At 35.8% G+C, this 17,564-nt stretch overlaps 1 protein-coding gene across 1 annotated transcript in view; it reads right to left on the bottom strand.

Moving 5' to 3' along the window:
* RNGTT (RNA guanylyltransferase and 5'-phosphatase) overlaps positions 1–17,564 on the bottom strand; it is a 168,778-nt gene that overhangs the window by 124,820 nt on the left and 26,394 nt on the right. The window contains exon 9 of the mRNA XM_085056366.1: positions 2,117–2,252. Within this exon, the coding sequence (XP_084912492.1) occupies positions 2,117–2,252 (136 nt within the window). The remainder of the gene's footprint in view (positions 1–2,116; positions 2,253–17,564) is intronic.

The following is a 17,564-nucleotide window of genomic DNA, read 5'->3' as shown; positions in this document are numbered from 1 at the left end:
TTACTTCAACAGCCCTTCAAGCACTAATTAGCAAAATAAGTTAACACAGAAAAAGCCAACTTATTCCCATGGATTTCAAAACCAAAATAAAATCAATTATGCATATATCTAGAGTAAAGAATCATTCATGGAAATCGTCATTTGGCACCAACATTAAACAAGCATTCAATTACAAAGTTAAGCTGTTCTGATGCTTCAAATAGGCAAATCTTATCCTCAAACCTGTTAAAGGAATTTCAGTTGGAAAAATATATTCCATCAACAGCTTTTTATTTAACTGACCACACCAAATAAATTTAGAAATCTGTACTATAAAAAGTGTTTACCCATTGAAAGGTTTTAGTTTGATCTCAGGCTACTTCAATCAATCAGTACTTGTTCATTTAATGTCATTTTGCTTTTCACTTCATTAAAAAAAAAGTGTGGGAGGAAAAAAAAATCACAGTAAGACTGATTTTATGCCAGTAAAGTGAAACACCAAAATGCACTATAACAGTCAAACTTTTACAGAACAACAAATTCAGCAAAATTATAGTTCATGCCCTGGGTACCTGAGAGAACTTCAGTTATTCTTAGGAGAATTAAACTATAAATCTGGGGAACATAGCACCCCAGATCAGAGACCTTCTCCCATGCCCCACAGCTACATTATATATATATACCTCAATATCCCTGTCTTCCACCATGTACATATCAGCCACTTTTATTAAACCTCTGTTTTGAAATAAAAATAATTAAATAAATAAATGAGCAACCATTTCCCTCAAGAACACCTAGGATTGCACCATATGGACACTGGCCATCACTTTCTCAAGAGCCTTAGAAGTAGCAGGGGAAAAAAATAGCAGTACCAGGCTTTTATTATCTCAAAAGTATGGAACCTAATGTATGTCATTAAGAATAAAATTATGTACATCATTAGGAAGCTGCCTGGCTGAAGAGGCTCCTACCAGACACGACAGCTTGTGCAACCACTTTTGAGCTTACAGCATGGCATTTCTTGCATTATGCTCTCAATTTTTTGGTGAAGCAGAGGTGGTGGAAAATATTCCATTATCTGCTTCTCTGTCCCTGAGACAGTACATTGCTCCTTGCAGTAATTATCCTCACAGATTCAATTTATACATGCTTCACATGTAAATGTGTGTTCAGGAAGACACATCATTCACAGAAGTGACATTTCAAGAAGAATACTAATAACAAGGGCCTGAGAAAGGAAAAAAGTTAATAAAGACAATATGGTCTCCTGTATCCGAAAAGTGAATTAGGCTTCAGAAGATCAGTATGGAAGATATCTCAGGTATAAAAATACTTCATCAAGCAGGAGTTACAGCAATGTAGAGAGTCTCCAATGCTACTGAAACATAATAGGAAACTGCATTGATCTATTAGTGTAAGAGCTAATGAAGTTATTTTGGTCATGTGAAATAGGATGGTCAAGAAAGAAATAATTTCTTCTTGTGGCTATTGCTCTGAAAAGTTTACCACCAGTACCCCAGCCCAGCTTCTAAACAACAAATACAGATGTTTTACAGCTTGTTTTACTACTGGCTCAAAAAGTTCATTAGCAAGTTTACAGAATTTAAATCAGCATGCCAACTTAGAAATGTATTAGCTTTAAATATAACTAAGCCATTTTTAAATCATTCAGTTATTCAGATCAGCTGAAAATAAAGGTGACAGAAACAAAGATATCATATAACAAAAGTGTATCAAAAGATTATGATAATTTTATCAAATTTTAGAAGTATTTCCATAAGCTGTATGAAGTTGACCATATTTATTGTCTCAAAATACAAAGCCGTAGCAAGAGATGAGGTTTTGCAGTAATTTTTGTAGATTCTCTTCAAGCCTTTTCTCATATTCAGAGAATGTCATCTCCATACCTTGATTTATTTCAAAGACAAACAGCTCCCCCCAGAGCAGTCATCAATGCTATTCTGTAGGTAAGTAACTTCTTAAAAAAATGAGATTCTCACATTCACCCAGTGACTGAATCTATATTCCTTCTGAAATCTTATGGTTCACCAATCCAGCCCTAAAAATTTAGCCCTGTTTATGAACAAAAGCAAACAGCACTGAAATTGTTATAACAATTACACAAGATGCTTCTTACCCCATCTAGAAGAGTGTTTGTTAGATGTGTGCGAAGATCTTTACGGAACGGAAATTCCAGGTTAGATACATGAAAAATGGAATTGTCTCTATCGATCATATAAACTTCATTCTTGCCATCAATCAGCATCATGTACCTGCGAAGGCAATGTTAAAATGTTATTATTACAGGTATATCCTCAAAAGCTCTATTATTTTGTTTCATATTAAGTGTTAAAAACAAGCAATCATGACAGATACTATAAAAAAAAATTTAAAGTATTTTTTTACATTTAAAAGTTTAAACCTGTAAACTGACCAAAGGGATATCCCAGACCATATGATAATGTTCTCAGCAACAAAAGATGGGAGGAGGAGGAAGGAGGACGTTTGGAGTTATGGTGTTTGTCTTCCCAAGTCACCACTGTGAATGCAAGATCCCAGCTTTCCGGGAAATGGCTAAATTCTTGCCTGCCAGTAGGAAATAGTAAATCAATTCCTTATTTTTCCTTATATTTATCTCAACCCTTGAGCTTTCTCACTTTTACCCTTCTGATTCTCTTCCCCATCCTGCTACAGGCAACAGAGAGCAAATCAATGTGTGAGCTTAGTTGCTACAGGAGCTAAACCAAGCCACAATTTAAATACTCCTTTCACATGGACAAACACTGCTGGGCTATAATTCTTCAACTGAGTCCGCGTAATAGACCTCTTAAAGCCCATGGAGACTTTTCACTGGCATTCTGTATGGAAAAACAGTTTTGGGCAAGCATACCTATCTGCTCTCTTCCTTCCTAACTAGATGATCTTTATGGTCCCTTCCAATTCAAACCATTCTATGTTCCTATGATTTCTATGATTCTGTATTTAACTTTAGAGAGATATTGAGAAACAGCATGCACTGATTTTGAAGACAGAAAAAAATTTGGTCTCAGGACAGTAAATTACTTTCACGTAGACCCATTTGTCTGGGTCTTATGATAATATATCTGTCTAACTTAGAATCTGAACAAGTTCTCTTCTTGAGAAAGACATTAAAACTGATCCAGATATGTCTCATTTTGAAAGTGTTTTGCTTGAGGTTTTTTTAGCTGAATGGCTAAAAACTCCTCCACCCTCCCACTTTAATAAACTAATGAAATAAAACTCTGAATGTGATCTAAACAACAGAATTGGTCAAAATTCTACTTACTACCAACATAAGACAGAAGAAATTTGAAGGATGGACTGACAAAGAGAAGTGTTCTATAAGCAGCTAATAATTGAAAATGTGCAAGAAGCAAAATGATAAGTAACCATGCTGACATTTTGGTGAAACTGAATTCATCAGTTAATGAGGGGTTTGGGCTGGTTGGTGGGTTGAGGTTTTTTGTTTGCTTGTTTCACTCAAAAAAGCTTAAATTCATGTGCTTAATGTCAGGCCTAAAGTCTTCTCCAGATGACACTACGAGCATTCGTGGAGAAGTCTTGTAGACTGCTGATCAGTAGTACATTTCTGAATATTATTTTGATGTACCCTGGCCATTTATATTTTAAGAAGTTAATTAAGGTATCAGCAGATAAGCACTTACACCAGAATAGAGAACACGCCTCTGGGCAACACCACAAAGGCAAAGAAAGAAGAGCAATGATTTCTCAAATACATTCACTAGAGACAGAACACAGGAGCTTAACTGTCATACACTGCACTACCCACTGTGAACACTACTTACTATTACAGCTGTACATTTATTACTAACTATCTCTATTGTGTGAGCACCCAAAAGCTCCAATTAGTAACCAGGCTCCATTGTTTTAGATTCTGGGCAAGTACACAAGATGACATGGTCCTACATCAGATGGTTCAATCTGAATGTAAAACCAGACAAGTGAATAAACGAACAAAGGCAGAGCAGCAACAAGACCAATAACAGAACTGCTCGTTCACCTTTGAAAACTCTACATGGAAGTAGAGAATAGTGTTTGAGCTACAAACATCGTCTCTCAAAACTGTCAGTGCAACCACTACAGAACAGTCAGCTTCCCCTGAAACAGAAGTTCTGACAAATGAGTTCAAGAATAGAGGGGCACAGTGTCCACACAGATTAATCTCACAAGCAGATGAAATATCTAGTCATAGAAATGGTAAAATCCAAAGTTTCATTAGAAGCTACTTTTCATTCACTTTTGATCCCAAGGCAAGGTCCGTTATTAATTCTAATTAGACATTAGTATTAACACAATAATTCAGGAAATAGGATGCAAATTTCATTAGCAGAGTGACAGCTCTTGGCATTAGACAAACAGATCTCCAAATCACCTACCAGAGTATTAGTAACTTTAATCTTTAAACTTTAAAAAATGTCAACCATCAGACAAATATTTCTCTTCAGAAGTCATTTTTAGCATACCCAAATAAAGGCAACTGTATCAAAGGCTCATTTGCCTCCACATATATCCTGTATGGTGCAGTCCACATCAGCTGGGCCCCAAATACAAGCTAATAGAATGATTTTATTACACTTCAATTTTCAGCTGAGCTGGTTTTGGTGGTGGTGGTACATTTTTGGTTTTTACACAATTTTTAAGTTGACACAAGCTACAGAGAAAATTCTTAGTTAAAAACTGACGTTTCTCCTTTATGTGGATGTTTAGCACTTTTCATCACTAAATTTGAAAGTACATTTCAGGAAAATATTAATTAATGCAAAATACAGCAAATTACTTGGTGTCCCTTAGCCTACATTCATTGAGATTAAAAAAGAAGAAGAACAGAACTGCATTTCCCAAGCTCCAGATCCAGTACTGTACCCACTAGAACCCACTGTGGCTTCTGCCCTCTTTTCCAAATTATTAGGATTCACAAAACTGAACTTGAAAATACTCCCCCAACACAGTACCTCACTACACATGATGTAGTCCTTGCCAAAACATATTTACCACAAAACTGATTGCCTAGAAGTTCACAGAAGCTTTACCTCTAACTTCAATTTTGTGATGTGATTTATCTATGTTTTACTTGTTTCTCTCAGGCAAAATCACAGCAACCATCCCAGCAACAAGGTTACATATGTTAATTTTGTGCTTCATAGGAGTTTTAAAACCTTAAGTATAATATATAGCACAGATTCTTCAAACTTTAAGATCCTATCCTCTCAGTTTAACACACAAGTAATTTTCTGAAATAAAATCCACAAGTAGCAAATGGATTAGAAACATTGTTTCAAAGGAAGCTTAAATATTCAGCTGCTCTAGGAGCCCTGCAGTATTTCTTTAGACAGGCTATATCAAAGAAGATTATTTATTCCGACACAGTGCTGCTGTTGCTGCTTTTTTTCATTTTCCTTTTTAAATATGCCTGTGTCTGTATTATCACATTCAAGAATGCAAAATATAAGAAATTCCATCATCAACTCTAAGCACAAAATACACAGCAGCCCTCCCTTCCCAAGGGAGTTCATTACACAGCCTAGAATTCAGTCTTGTGAAAGTGCTGCCCTCCCACACAAATAAGCAATACCCAAATCCGAATAGCAATTAGCATCACTAATATGCTCGCTGACGCAGAGGCAACAACGAAATCCTGTTGCAGATATGATTTTCAATTTCTTAATTTCCTTTTATGATTGGCAACGCTTCAAAACCACAAGCGTGTCGCCACTCTGTAGATTGATCACCTAAGACGAGGCCAAGTCACACGAGTGCTTTACTTTGGACCCCGCCACTCCCTCCTGGCAAGAAAGTGTCAGCTTCTGGCCAGATGCATCAAACACTGAGGAAAAGGCCAGGAGAATGAAAATTAATGACTGCCCTTTATCCACTGACAGTAGGAGATCATCTATCTGTGTCACTAAGCTGCTGCAGCTCCATGTCCTGACCCGAATCCAGACTGTGCTGGATTTAGAGTAAATTTAAATTACAAGAGTTGGAAGCTGGCCTGTGGCACACGGAGCAGAACACCCTAAAATCCAGATAAATGGGGAAGGCTCAGCTTGCTTTCTTCTATTAATTGCTGCTGGCAATAGTTCCTGCTTCAAACAATGTCTCCTCAAGGATGACAAAGCCTGGATACAGGGACACTAACACCGAGACTTACAAGAAGACTTATAATATTATTTTCAACATGTAAAAAAAGGAAAACAATGTCTTTTTAATCAGCACACTGACAGTTTTGTCACGAATATCTTCTCCATACTTATACACGTGTTGTCATTTGCATGAGTACACAGCATACCAGCCAGCAAGAAACACTGCTTGCTACATGCATAAGCTGCTGTAGAAGTATGTATATGACAGTCTAAATTCCAAATAATTTTTTTAAGTCCACACATATAGACCTTTGGAAGTTAGTCTGCTCTGAGTATACCAACACTTTGTATTTCTCTTGCATATTTCCAGGTTAAAGTATGCCATCAACAGTCTCCACAGCATTTTAAACCAAAAAATCTCTTAGATTGTGACTGACAGTCCTTTCGAATTAACAGCCTCCAGGTCCAAAATTTCTCATTCATGACCTTGCATTTTCTACAACTAAATATCCTTCCAGTTTTATTATTCTGCTCCTCAGTGAATTCAGTGGCTGATCTCCCTCATTTGTTTATCAGAACATACTTGGATTCTGTTTCAAAATACTTAATGGTAACACAAAATTAATATTCAGAATCTCCACTTGTGGCTTTTTATGCATTTTCTTTCAAAACCATCCACTGCTATTTTCTTTCAATCTGTTCTTTACCTATATTAGAATTCTAGTAATCTTCTTAGCCTCACTCTCTGTAATAAATCAAAATTTTGTCAAAGTCCTGAAGCATGAGATATACCAGTCTTCCTAGGTCAAAACCCCAATTTCTCCCTCACACAAACTCAGAGGAAATGCCATTCCCCATCTGTATTGCAGACTGTGTTCCTCAGTCTGTAATTCTTTTAACTACTGTCCTTAGGGTAACCAAATCTGTCATTTAATAAAGAGAAAACCTGCATTTATCTATTTTTATCTCTCATTAAAATCATAATTATTTAAATTTAAAGCAAAGCCTTTGAATGAATGATCCAAACTTATCTTCTATAATCAAGACTTCTTTTTCCCTCAGTATTAAAATACCGTTACTAGGCTCTTGTTTAGTACACAAATCTATCTTGTATATCTCTTACTACACTCAGAAGCACCTGGATTTGTCACCCATTAAAATTCTCCACCCTCATAAGAGGTTAGAATTCAGCTTCTGGTTAACTTTCACAGTTATAAAGTGTCTCCTTGGGGTGAAATGACCAGTTCCCTATGCTTCAAAAATGCTTGGTTAAACTCTTGTTATGTAGGTCAAGACACTCAGCTTGCATTAGATGTTCAAGTGTGCTCATAGTGACAACTCTGATCAGGCTGGACATTGGCAGCAGATTCAGCAGTAATGCACAAGTTTTCTTTAACAATCCTGTAGTGATTTTTCAAAAACCTGAACTCTGTAACAATTTTTTATCCTTCAGTTATTAGGAAAATAAAATGTTATTCCTCATGTTTTATTTTGCATCTTTCCTAAACAAAATGAATGCTTTCTAATACTCATGTTACAGTCAGGAAAGTTATCCTACTTCATCTGCTACACCAACATCCAATTTCATGAGAAATCAGAAGGTTTTCAACATCAAGCCTTTATGTTCTGAATCACTAGTTCAAGATAGTGCTGCCCTGACTCAATGCTAGTACAGAAAAAAATTATTTTCTTGTCTTATTGATCACCTCATACATCACAACGGAAGGGCTGTGCTTAATTTTGATATTCATATCATCATTTCAGGTGGAAAAGACCTTTAGGATGATTGAAACCAAATGTAAACTTAACACTGCCAAGTCCACCACTAAACCATGTCCCTAAGTGTCACATCTACATGTTACGTCCATAATAATACGTCCAGGCATTAATTAATCTTTATCAATTTGCCCTGCTTATTTCAGACAAAGACCTGCATTTCCACAAGACTTGTTAAGGTGGTATTCCACATAATGAAGTAAGCTTGTGCAAGTCACCACTGTAGGTTAAGAGATACTACACAGCTCATACATGTATTCAGTCTCCATGATTTTTACAACTCAGTCTCCTCCACTGTTAGCTAACTCAGCATCAAAATCTCATTCTTGCCTGCCACCACTCTCCTTTAAACTCTCTATACAGGTTTCCCTTTGCATTTTCTCCCCTTGACAACATAGCTCCAGAAGAGATATTTTGTGACTGTTATGGCCCTGAACATCACCAAAAGTGAGGCAGTGGATCTGTAGATTATGTTTACTACAGAAGTCTTCAGCACAGCCAAAACCAGAGCAACAAACACTGCAAGTTTTGATATCCAAAGGGGATATCCAAAGGGGTTCCTTCACAGCCAGGAGGTGAAGAGACGTAACCACACTTCCCCAATTTAAAAGGTTCTAAATAAGCTGTCGGCTGAGAAAGCTCATATAGCAGCTATTTTTAGTGGTCAGTGAGAGCACAGGACTGCAGCTGCAGCCAACCAATCAAAAAACCAAACCAAAACAAAAAATCATTGAACAAGTAATTAGGTCAGATAACTAACAGAGTAGTGTAAAATACAGAAATAATGTTGCATCTTTATATAACTTTATGGTATACCCTCACCCAGGATACAGTGTGCACCAGCATTAATAAAGAAGTCAGTTTTCGAATAAAGGAGACAACAGCAACACTAAGGACCATGGAAAAATGCGTAAGAAGTGTGGAAACAAGTATAATTTCTCCTAATAAAGTATCACAGTTTAAACTCAGCTCAAACTTCAGCTTTTCCTGTTTTACACAGCAAAGATAAAGATGCTTTAATTAATTTAACGGATGACAAATTCAAAACCAATGTAAAACTACATTTTCTATCTAAAGTATTATTAGACTGTGAAACTGCTGTTAAAACCAAGAATTTAGCAAGGTTAAAAGAGACTATCCAGTTACAGTGCTTTTCTTGTCTGTCTTCCAGGGTTTTAATTAAGTTAGAGTGCTGTGGGGGTTTTGTTACTTTATTTTTAGAAGGATATTAAACCTTATGGGTTAAATTTGAAGTTGTCTTGTAATCATTATTTGACCTACAACAAAGGGTAAATTAAACTACAACTACTATATATTGACAAGCTCTTACAGTGCATTATGACGTTTTATCTGATGTAAAACAGAAGAATTGTTAACAAGCTAGAAAACATATGATCCAGTAACAATCTGTATACTAACAAATTGATTTAAAATACTACATTCTCTTTGTTTCACCCAAATTTTAATGATGCTAAGTGCACTTCCAAATTAGCAACAGAAACACTGTTGAAAAACAACTGCATGGTATAATGTTCTGATTACTTTTTTCTAAAGCTGTAAGATCAATGGAACAAACTATATCTCAAGCTTGACTGAACTCTGGAATTGTTTCGCAATTTTTACCGTTGTCACTGTTGTTGTTATTATTATTAGTATTATCTTCATTATTTATTGCAAATAGAGCTTCAAGCTTACTTGAACTTCATCTCTCTCCACAAACCTTTGTCTGAAAATATCTTGGAGATTTAGGGCAAAATTCATGCCTGAAGCAACAGGCTTAAAAAACATATATATAAGAAAGAATAAAAATTAATTTAGCATTAGATGACAAGTAGTTACATCCCTTCTTTCCCCATGCAATCATAATGTCTCTCCTGAAGGGCCATAACAGAGCAGTGACAAAAAGACTAATACAGCTTTGAAAAAGGAGATACCCTTAACTGGGAACTGATTTATGCCAGAGCATATTCTGGGTCAATTCTGTCTGCATTGCCAGCACAAGCCACAGCAGGAACACAACTGCCATTTGTGCTCACAGAATAGATCAGCTCCAAGAGAAAGGGATGCCCTAGATATCTGTATAGTTCAACTTCACAGGCTCAATGTCATTCTTCCCTGACTGAGCTTAAGCTGTTACGCTTCATGGAAGTGTCTGTAATCCCCTCCAGGAGAACCAGCAGCACAGAATGTACTGTTCCACTACTAAAAGTGGTCTGGGAGAAAGGAAAATAAATATATAAATAAACCAGTAATCACTGATACTGATTGCTCAAAAATCAGATATACATGCAGGCACACCCTTTATGTGGATCTTATTAGAACATTTTGGGACTACAGCTGAATATTCTAAGATTAGTATTCATAACACAAGCTACATAATAGGCATTTTAATACATTAACTATTTATAAATAAACAAAAGAGCTTGCTTAGAAGACAATCTGTCCAAATACTCAAATAGTTACACATGAATAATCAGTTAGGTAGCATTTTTCAAAGAGCCCAGAACTGTGACCATAAAACTTTGTGTTGTCAAGAGGCTTCAGAACTGTGAAATATCAGGTCTGCTGCTTCACAGAATACACTCTCTGTACAGTATCACATCAGCAGTGTCCCTTAACCACTTAAGGACAGGACACAAAACCAAGAGATTTCTTCTAACACTTCTTTTCAGAGTCCTGACAGTGTTCCAAGCCCATATAAATGAGTAAGAACACTTTCTTTGGCCATTCTAGTCCATTTGGATCCAGACAAGGGATTATACGTTCTGTCACACCTATCATGTATTCATTCTTCTGTATTGACTCAATGAATGTAAAAGGAAGATTCCAGGAGATGAAGAAGCAACAAAGTGATACAGATGTGCCTTAGTAATAAATACATAAATACACCATCACCAGCCCCTGCAAAAAAACCAAACACAAAAGCAGACATTTTTATATCCAGTGGTTCTATATATTAGTCTAACAGACATTCTGTGCTGCCTCATTTGACTTACAGTCAGCGAGAGAGATCTTTCCTGGTTCAAAATTAATAGTTAAACAAAACCAATGAGTTACCTAGTGATGCCCAAAAGTCTAGCTATCAAAATCTGACAGCTCCTTTCCTGCTGTCAAAGTCTGCTAGCCCAAGTCTAGACATGCTCTCATTGCCTGTACAGTAGGGATAACAGGAAACAAGGACAACATTGCAACAGCTGGAGATAATGAGGCCACCTTGTACTAGAGTTTCCTTGCCCTGAGCTAGCATCTCTTTACCTAGAAACACGGGACATGCTAAACAAACCAGAAGTGCCCTTAATTCAAACTCAATTTATCAAAGTTTTATTTTTACACTCTCAAATGAAAACTCAAGTACACTTACAATATTAATGGGTTCTAATGCTGTAGAAAACAGGCCAGTATTAGTCTTGTAATCCTAAATTTACTGCCCAACACAATTATACAAGACAATTATTAAAATACAGAGTGAGCAACAACTCACATCTCACCTCCTAAACCTCCAAATTTCTAGTGTCAAAACACATCATCCCTGCCTCCCCACCCCCTCTCCTCTTCCTCTCCTACCTAAACACACAAAATAAAACCATGAATTAGGCATCTGCTTTTCAAAAATTAAGAGGAATGCTATTTAGAGTGCTTAACATCTATGAATTGTTCTTTTCAGCAATCATTAGAATGGCAGTTTATATATTTTAATTCTGAACCATTTATATGACCTTTATATACTTTTGCAGAAGCTTCTGACTTTATGTTATAATTACACACTTCAAAGTTAAACTGTAGATTCCTAACAACTACTAGTACTGTAGTTTATAAAAGCTGTTTATTTAGAGCCTTTAATCTTGTCTGGAAGGCAATAAAAGCTTTACTGCAACCATTTCAATAACTTCCACAACTTTAGTTTGCAGACAACATATATTGTATCTCCAGTTAAGTACATTATTCAAAAAAAAGTCAGTGAAACAAATTCCACATGGATTGCAGCCTCATTCTCAACCAAAATTCTTCCATTTATAGAGGTAGTGTACAGAACTAGTTTAAAAATGGGTGAGCTTGTTTTCCCCTAAAGAAAAGTTAAAATAACTTATGAAGAAGAACCACAAGGGACTATACCATGTAAACAAAAACTGCATTTTTTTCCCTATGACCTTAAAAACACAGCATAAAAACACAGTGCAGAGAGTGGAAGACTGGACCAGCAACAGCCACTTTAATCTTTGAAGTAAGCCTTTTGGTTCCAAATCTCTTCTTCAAATGCCATTCCATTTTGACAATATCATGCAAATAATAATAGAAAAAACCCCTTACAACTACTTCTTTGAGACATTCAATGAAAATAATACAAATATCTGAAGAATGGCTGTCCTACACACACAAATGATATATAATTACCAGCTGAGGCTTTGCCCATTGCTGATAGTTACATAAGCTCAATTGAATCAAGCTCATTTAACTTGGAATCAAATAACTTGGGTTAAGCCCAGTTGTTCACAAAACCTGTCACTCCTATAAAAAAATCCATTTGGTCCTGAAAAGTCTATTCAGCACATGCCCAACCCTGGAATATTTCTGTCCTTTAAAATTTCACACCACTGAAACATGCCACAGCCACAGAGGAAGGGATTTAAAGAACTACCAACTAACGGTGCAAAACTGATTAATATTTAAGTCTATGTCTTAAGATAAGTGGGGAGAGGAAGAAGAAAAAGGAAAGGAAGGTGTGGTTTAAAAGCAGCCAGATGATTCTCAGGTGGGTTTTCACCCTATCTATGATCAGGAGGCCAACATTCCTTCCTTACCCCAAGACCATAAACATGTATTAACCCTAAACATGACTCAATGACAGGACAGTCAAAACACAACTTATAATAATTTACTTTTTCACTAGCTATCTGGGTCAGAAGGTAAGGTGTCCAGAAAGGGAGTATCCATACCTTGAGAAAAGCTCATTTACTGATAAAAGCTTTGTTGTGATTAACAGCCCCTAACTTTCCTGCTAACACCATTTCTGAAGATGTCGGAAAATCTCAATACACTACATTTTGGTCCCTCTCCTCTAAATTAGGGAAGAATGCACTAACAATTGTGCAAACCTCTACCTCAGGCACTTTCCACTACTTGGCATAAAATTCCACATCCATGAGAATCTGGTCATGTAATTTGTATAATCTGAAAATTAATCTATGGTTTCTTTCTCATTCCCAATAGTCTCCTTCAAGTTCAACTCCACATTAATATCTCTGCTCCCAGGAGACAAGCTTTCCATTCTCCAGATCTGCTTTCACGACAGGCTGGTCTCTTGTTCTTAATGATGAGTTCTCAAGTGTATAGATTTGGGGTTTAATTGGATTAGTACTACTCTCCAATCGTCTCTGTCCTCCTTCATTCTCATTATTATCTCAACTTTCTCTCCTCTCTCTCAGGCATAATAGTTTTTCCATGAAGCCATTCAACTGTCTTTTCTTTAATCCTTTACAGACAGGCAACCATTTTGCTTCCTTGCCACCTAATTTTGGGCTAGTATCTTTTACCTCCTAATTTCCAAGACAAACACCTGTTTATCAAGTTTCCCCTTTTTTTTTTAAGAGTTGCTCTTTAGCAGTGATGATTTTTCACAATTTACTCTGGACCAAATGAATTTTGAATAACTTCTCATATCAGGAATTTGCAATTTCTCAAGTTATGCATGTAAGCTTTATCTCATCATATAAAGGATCAAAGAATAGGAAAAGAAAAAGTATTGAGCCGTGGAAATCAGAGTGAAACTTCAATCTTGTTTTCATCACATTTAAAGAAGATGCATGAAATGTTATCTTAAAATATACTGAGTAGATTTCCTTCAAGTAAGGGTCACAAATACGTTTCTGAAGAGGCTGCAACTGCCAATAATTTGAAGTTCTTAAAAAAATAGACATTTTCTTCAATTTGGACAAAAAGCTGAACTAAAAAAAAAAAACTAGGAAGCTATCACAAGTTCAATAATATAGTAACTAAATCAAAATAATAATATTCAATATAAATCAATACTAGAGATATTGATTTATTGATTGACATATTTGAGATAAATCAAACTTTTCTGGCTAATAAACAATTGAAAAATTGCTCATCAGTTTTATCATATAGTTAAATGTACATTTACTATTTTTATTTTGTATTATGATACCAATAAAAAATGATTACTTAGGCAACAGGCCTGTCTTTTAAAATGTAATTTGCTAACCATGAAACAAACCCCAGCTTCAGAGATGTACCTATTTTATTACAAACACGTTAGACAACTAGCAGCAATTCTTGAAGAGCTGTTTTATTCTGCATCAACTTACTCATATTTAGATACCCGCAATCCATCAAATTTGCTTGAGTATTTTTCAAATTTAATAGCCTTTGCCAAGAACTACCTGTTCTACATTTTTTTAAATAGCTGCCTTACCATAATTGAACAGCTACCGTATTATGATCATATTTATAATTTTTCACTAAAACTGCATGTGTGTAGTTGTGAAAAATAAAAAATATGTTAATACAAATGTAGGAAAATAATTTACTCCCCTTAATAGGTTCCATTTAGTGCAGGCCACATTTTACCATTGTAAAACCTTGTCCTGTTTGATTGTATTGATTTGAATTATTCCACAGACATTTTTAAGCTTTTTATTATTCTTAGTGGTAACAGTCTTTTCTTCAGAACTGGTGTCTCATTACTTTACCCTGCCTGAACATTCAGCTCCACTCATTAGAACAAGCATCTGCTACAAACACTATTAATGAGGTCCATATGAAGGGCTACAACAAGCCATTACCCACCTGGGATAATCATTTTACAGTTCAGAGCTGATAATGCAGAGTTATACAGCAATGCCTTGAACATACTGGTACAATTACCTTGTTCAGATAGTAACTACTATTTCAGAAGCACAGCACTGCAAACTTGGATACATTTGTAAAGATGTCTCTACCTTGTAGCTACTGTTAACATACAACATAAATTTCATCTCAACAAAGCCAAAAGGCACTATTGGGAAATTTGCCCTTTGGCTTATGAATAGATTAGCATTAAAATTATTTGTGATACACCATTGTGACAACTGTTCCAATAAATATAGAGAATTTACACCAAACCAGTCAGAATAGCTGCAGAACTCAGTGACTTTTATTTTAATAATAATAATTTAAAGCACCATGATTTTAGAGGTGGTTTTCCTCAAAACAGGGTGAGTTTGCATACAGCATTTACATACAACTAAATAGCTGGTACAGAGGAAATATTTCAACAAAGAGCGCCAATGCCAAGTAAGCTTCATGGATCTTTTGATTTTAAGTTCATTTCTCTAAACCTAAGATACAAATATACACATCTTTACACACTGGCCTTTATAAACAGGAGGGGAGAGGTATTTGTTCACACTGCATTTTTCCTTTTGGGGCAAACATGCTCCAGAGAAAATGCTGGAGCAAGAACTAGGAGGTGTGCCCTGCTGATACTTACGGAACAAGGAAATGAGGAACAGAACATGCAAGACTACAGTGAAGGCACAAACTCTTCAAATCACAACAGACTAAGCAAGGGTAAGTCAAACAATTTTGAACTCAGAGCTCCGAGAGAATGGTGGCAGATAAGCTTTGACCCGAATCAGACTCAGAACTCACACACTTACAAAAATATGTAAGATACTACTCCAGTAAATTTCCTCAAGATATTCTATAGAATAACTATCGAACAATTTAACTAATCAATTTCAAGTTGTTATAACATAACATTATGTTATAACATAATATGATAAATAATGCTCTTTTATTTAGGGAAATACTTTCCTTTTATCTAAAATTACAGATAGAAAAGTACAACAATACTAAGAAACCAAGAAAACATGCACAGTTCTACCACTCAAAAAAAACCCAAACAACAACAGCAAAAAAAAAACCCTCAAAAAAACACCACCACAACAAAACCAAAACCAGCATAGCTCTTAAAACAGAGGATGAAAGGTTCGGCTCCACTTGGAATCTAGGATTAGCAAATGCTTTTGAAGAAAAGTTAAAGCCCTGAATGAAATTACTGACACTGTATATCAGTCAAGACAATGTACAAAAAAATACTTGTCATTTCCCTAGAAACCTCTGGGGAAAACTACTGCTGCAGTAATAAAACACAGATATTTAAAATTAGTGAAATTTAAGAAGTTTGGCTAAGTTGAGCAAATATTGCTATTAACCAAAATAAATGTGTTTTATTTTAGTGAGAAAGTATAACAGAGAGTTATTAGTTATGCATCTGCTTTTCTTCTAGTCAACAGGGTCAACAAAACATCAGTGCTTTTTTAAGGAAAGAGAGAACAAAACAACAAAACAGCATGCAAGCCTAATAATATTCTAATAGGCAAGGTCTAGACTGCTGCATCTAAACCACTTTTAACAGAATAGCTTCAGAGATATTTGATGACAGGGGTTCCATCTCCAGATAATATTAGCAGGGGATCCATAAATGGATCTCCACTAACTGATGTCTTAATATTAAATTCACGAAGGTCACGGTTGTCAACACAAGCTTTCAGAATAATTAATGAAAAATCTGTTTACTTGCATATGGAGTCTGGATCACTGGAGAACAACTGAATAATTAGAAGCATGTCCAATGTGAAAACTATCATAATAATTTTTCATTGCTGATTAGGATACATATAATGCAAAGTGTCTAAATGTCCAAATAATAGCTCAGGTTTTCATCTTTAATCTCTTTTTCATATTACTTAAGCTGAATTTCATTAACATTGGATCTCTGTAGCTCCATTTTCTTCTCTGAATATACCTATCAGTCTGCATACCTCCACAATCAATTACAAGTTATTATGTTTTGAAAAAGCTTAAATTAATTTAGTCATTATTTAGTTCCTTCAGTTTTGTTCTTCATCCATTCTAAAACTAAAAACACAGAATAGAATGTTCAAAATACTGAAAATTTCTACAAGAAATTACATGTACACTTTAATTTCTTTCACAAAAGGCAGTCTTCCAGGTACACTACTATGTTCTGTATAATTGCTTTAGTACTCAGAATGTAGGCATCCCATCCACACATTTGAGTAAGAAAACGAGAATATTACATAAGACATCAATTTTCCAAGTTAGTAACATAAGATATGACAAAGACTCTCCAGGTCAGTTTAAAGTGGCTGACTTCAGTTGTTCAGGGTCAGCAGCTTTGGAATGCCCCATACCCTGTACTGCTCTGAGAATATGCCTCGATCTCCCAGCAACCCAGTGCTGCGACTTCCCATCCTGAGAACACCTGCACTGCACAACCCAAGTGCTTCTGCACACAGCCAGGGTCTGTAAACCAATTATTCCCACATATTTCTTAATGCTTGAATGCCATACTGACTGAAGCTAACTTAAGACTTTTCGTACCATGTTCAGCCCAAGCTAATAAACCCTCGAAGCACAAACTCCACAGAGGAGAGACACTTGAAGGGTCTGGGGTTTTTTTTATACAAGACAGCTTAGTTATGGCTGAATTGTGCTGAATCCTGACTGACTCCATGTGGAGCCACTTGGTAATTCTCATAAGATTACAAATTCCCCATATTTTCAGGGATTTTCATTATCTAGGATACTCCAGTATTAAAGATAACAAACCTAGCAAAATAAAGAATTCAAGAAAAATTCTGGAGTATGTCCAATCAGGTTGTA

Source organism: Lichenostomus cassidix, chromosome 3 (assembly GCF_008360975.1).
Source record: "Lichenostomus cassidix isolate B80296 chromosome 3, HeHo_3.0, whole genome shotgun sequence".
Taxonomy (NCBI): domain Eukaryota; kingdom Metazoa; phylum Chordata; class Aves; order Passeriformes; family Meliphagidae; genus Lichenostomus; species Lichenostomus cassidix.
The sequence above is the reverse complement of the archived record's forward strand: the minus strand, read 5'-3'. Positions and strand labels throughout refer to the sequence as shown.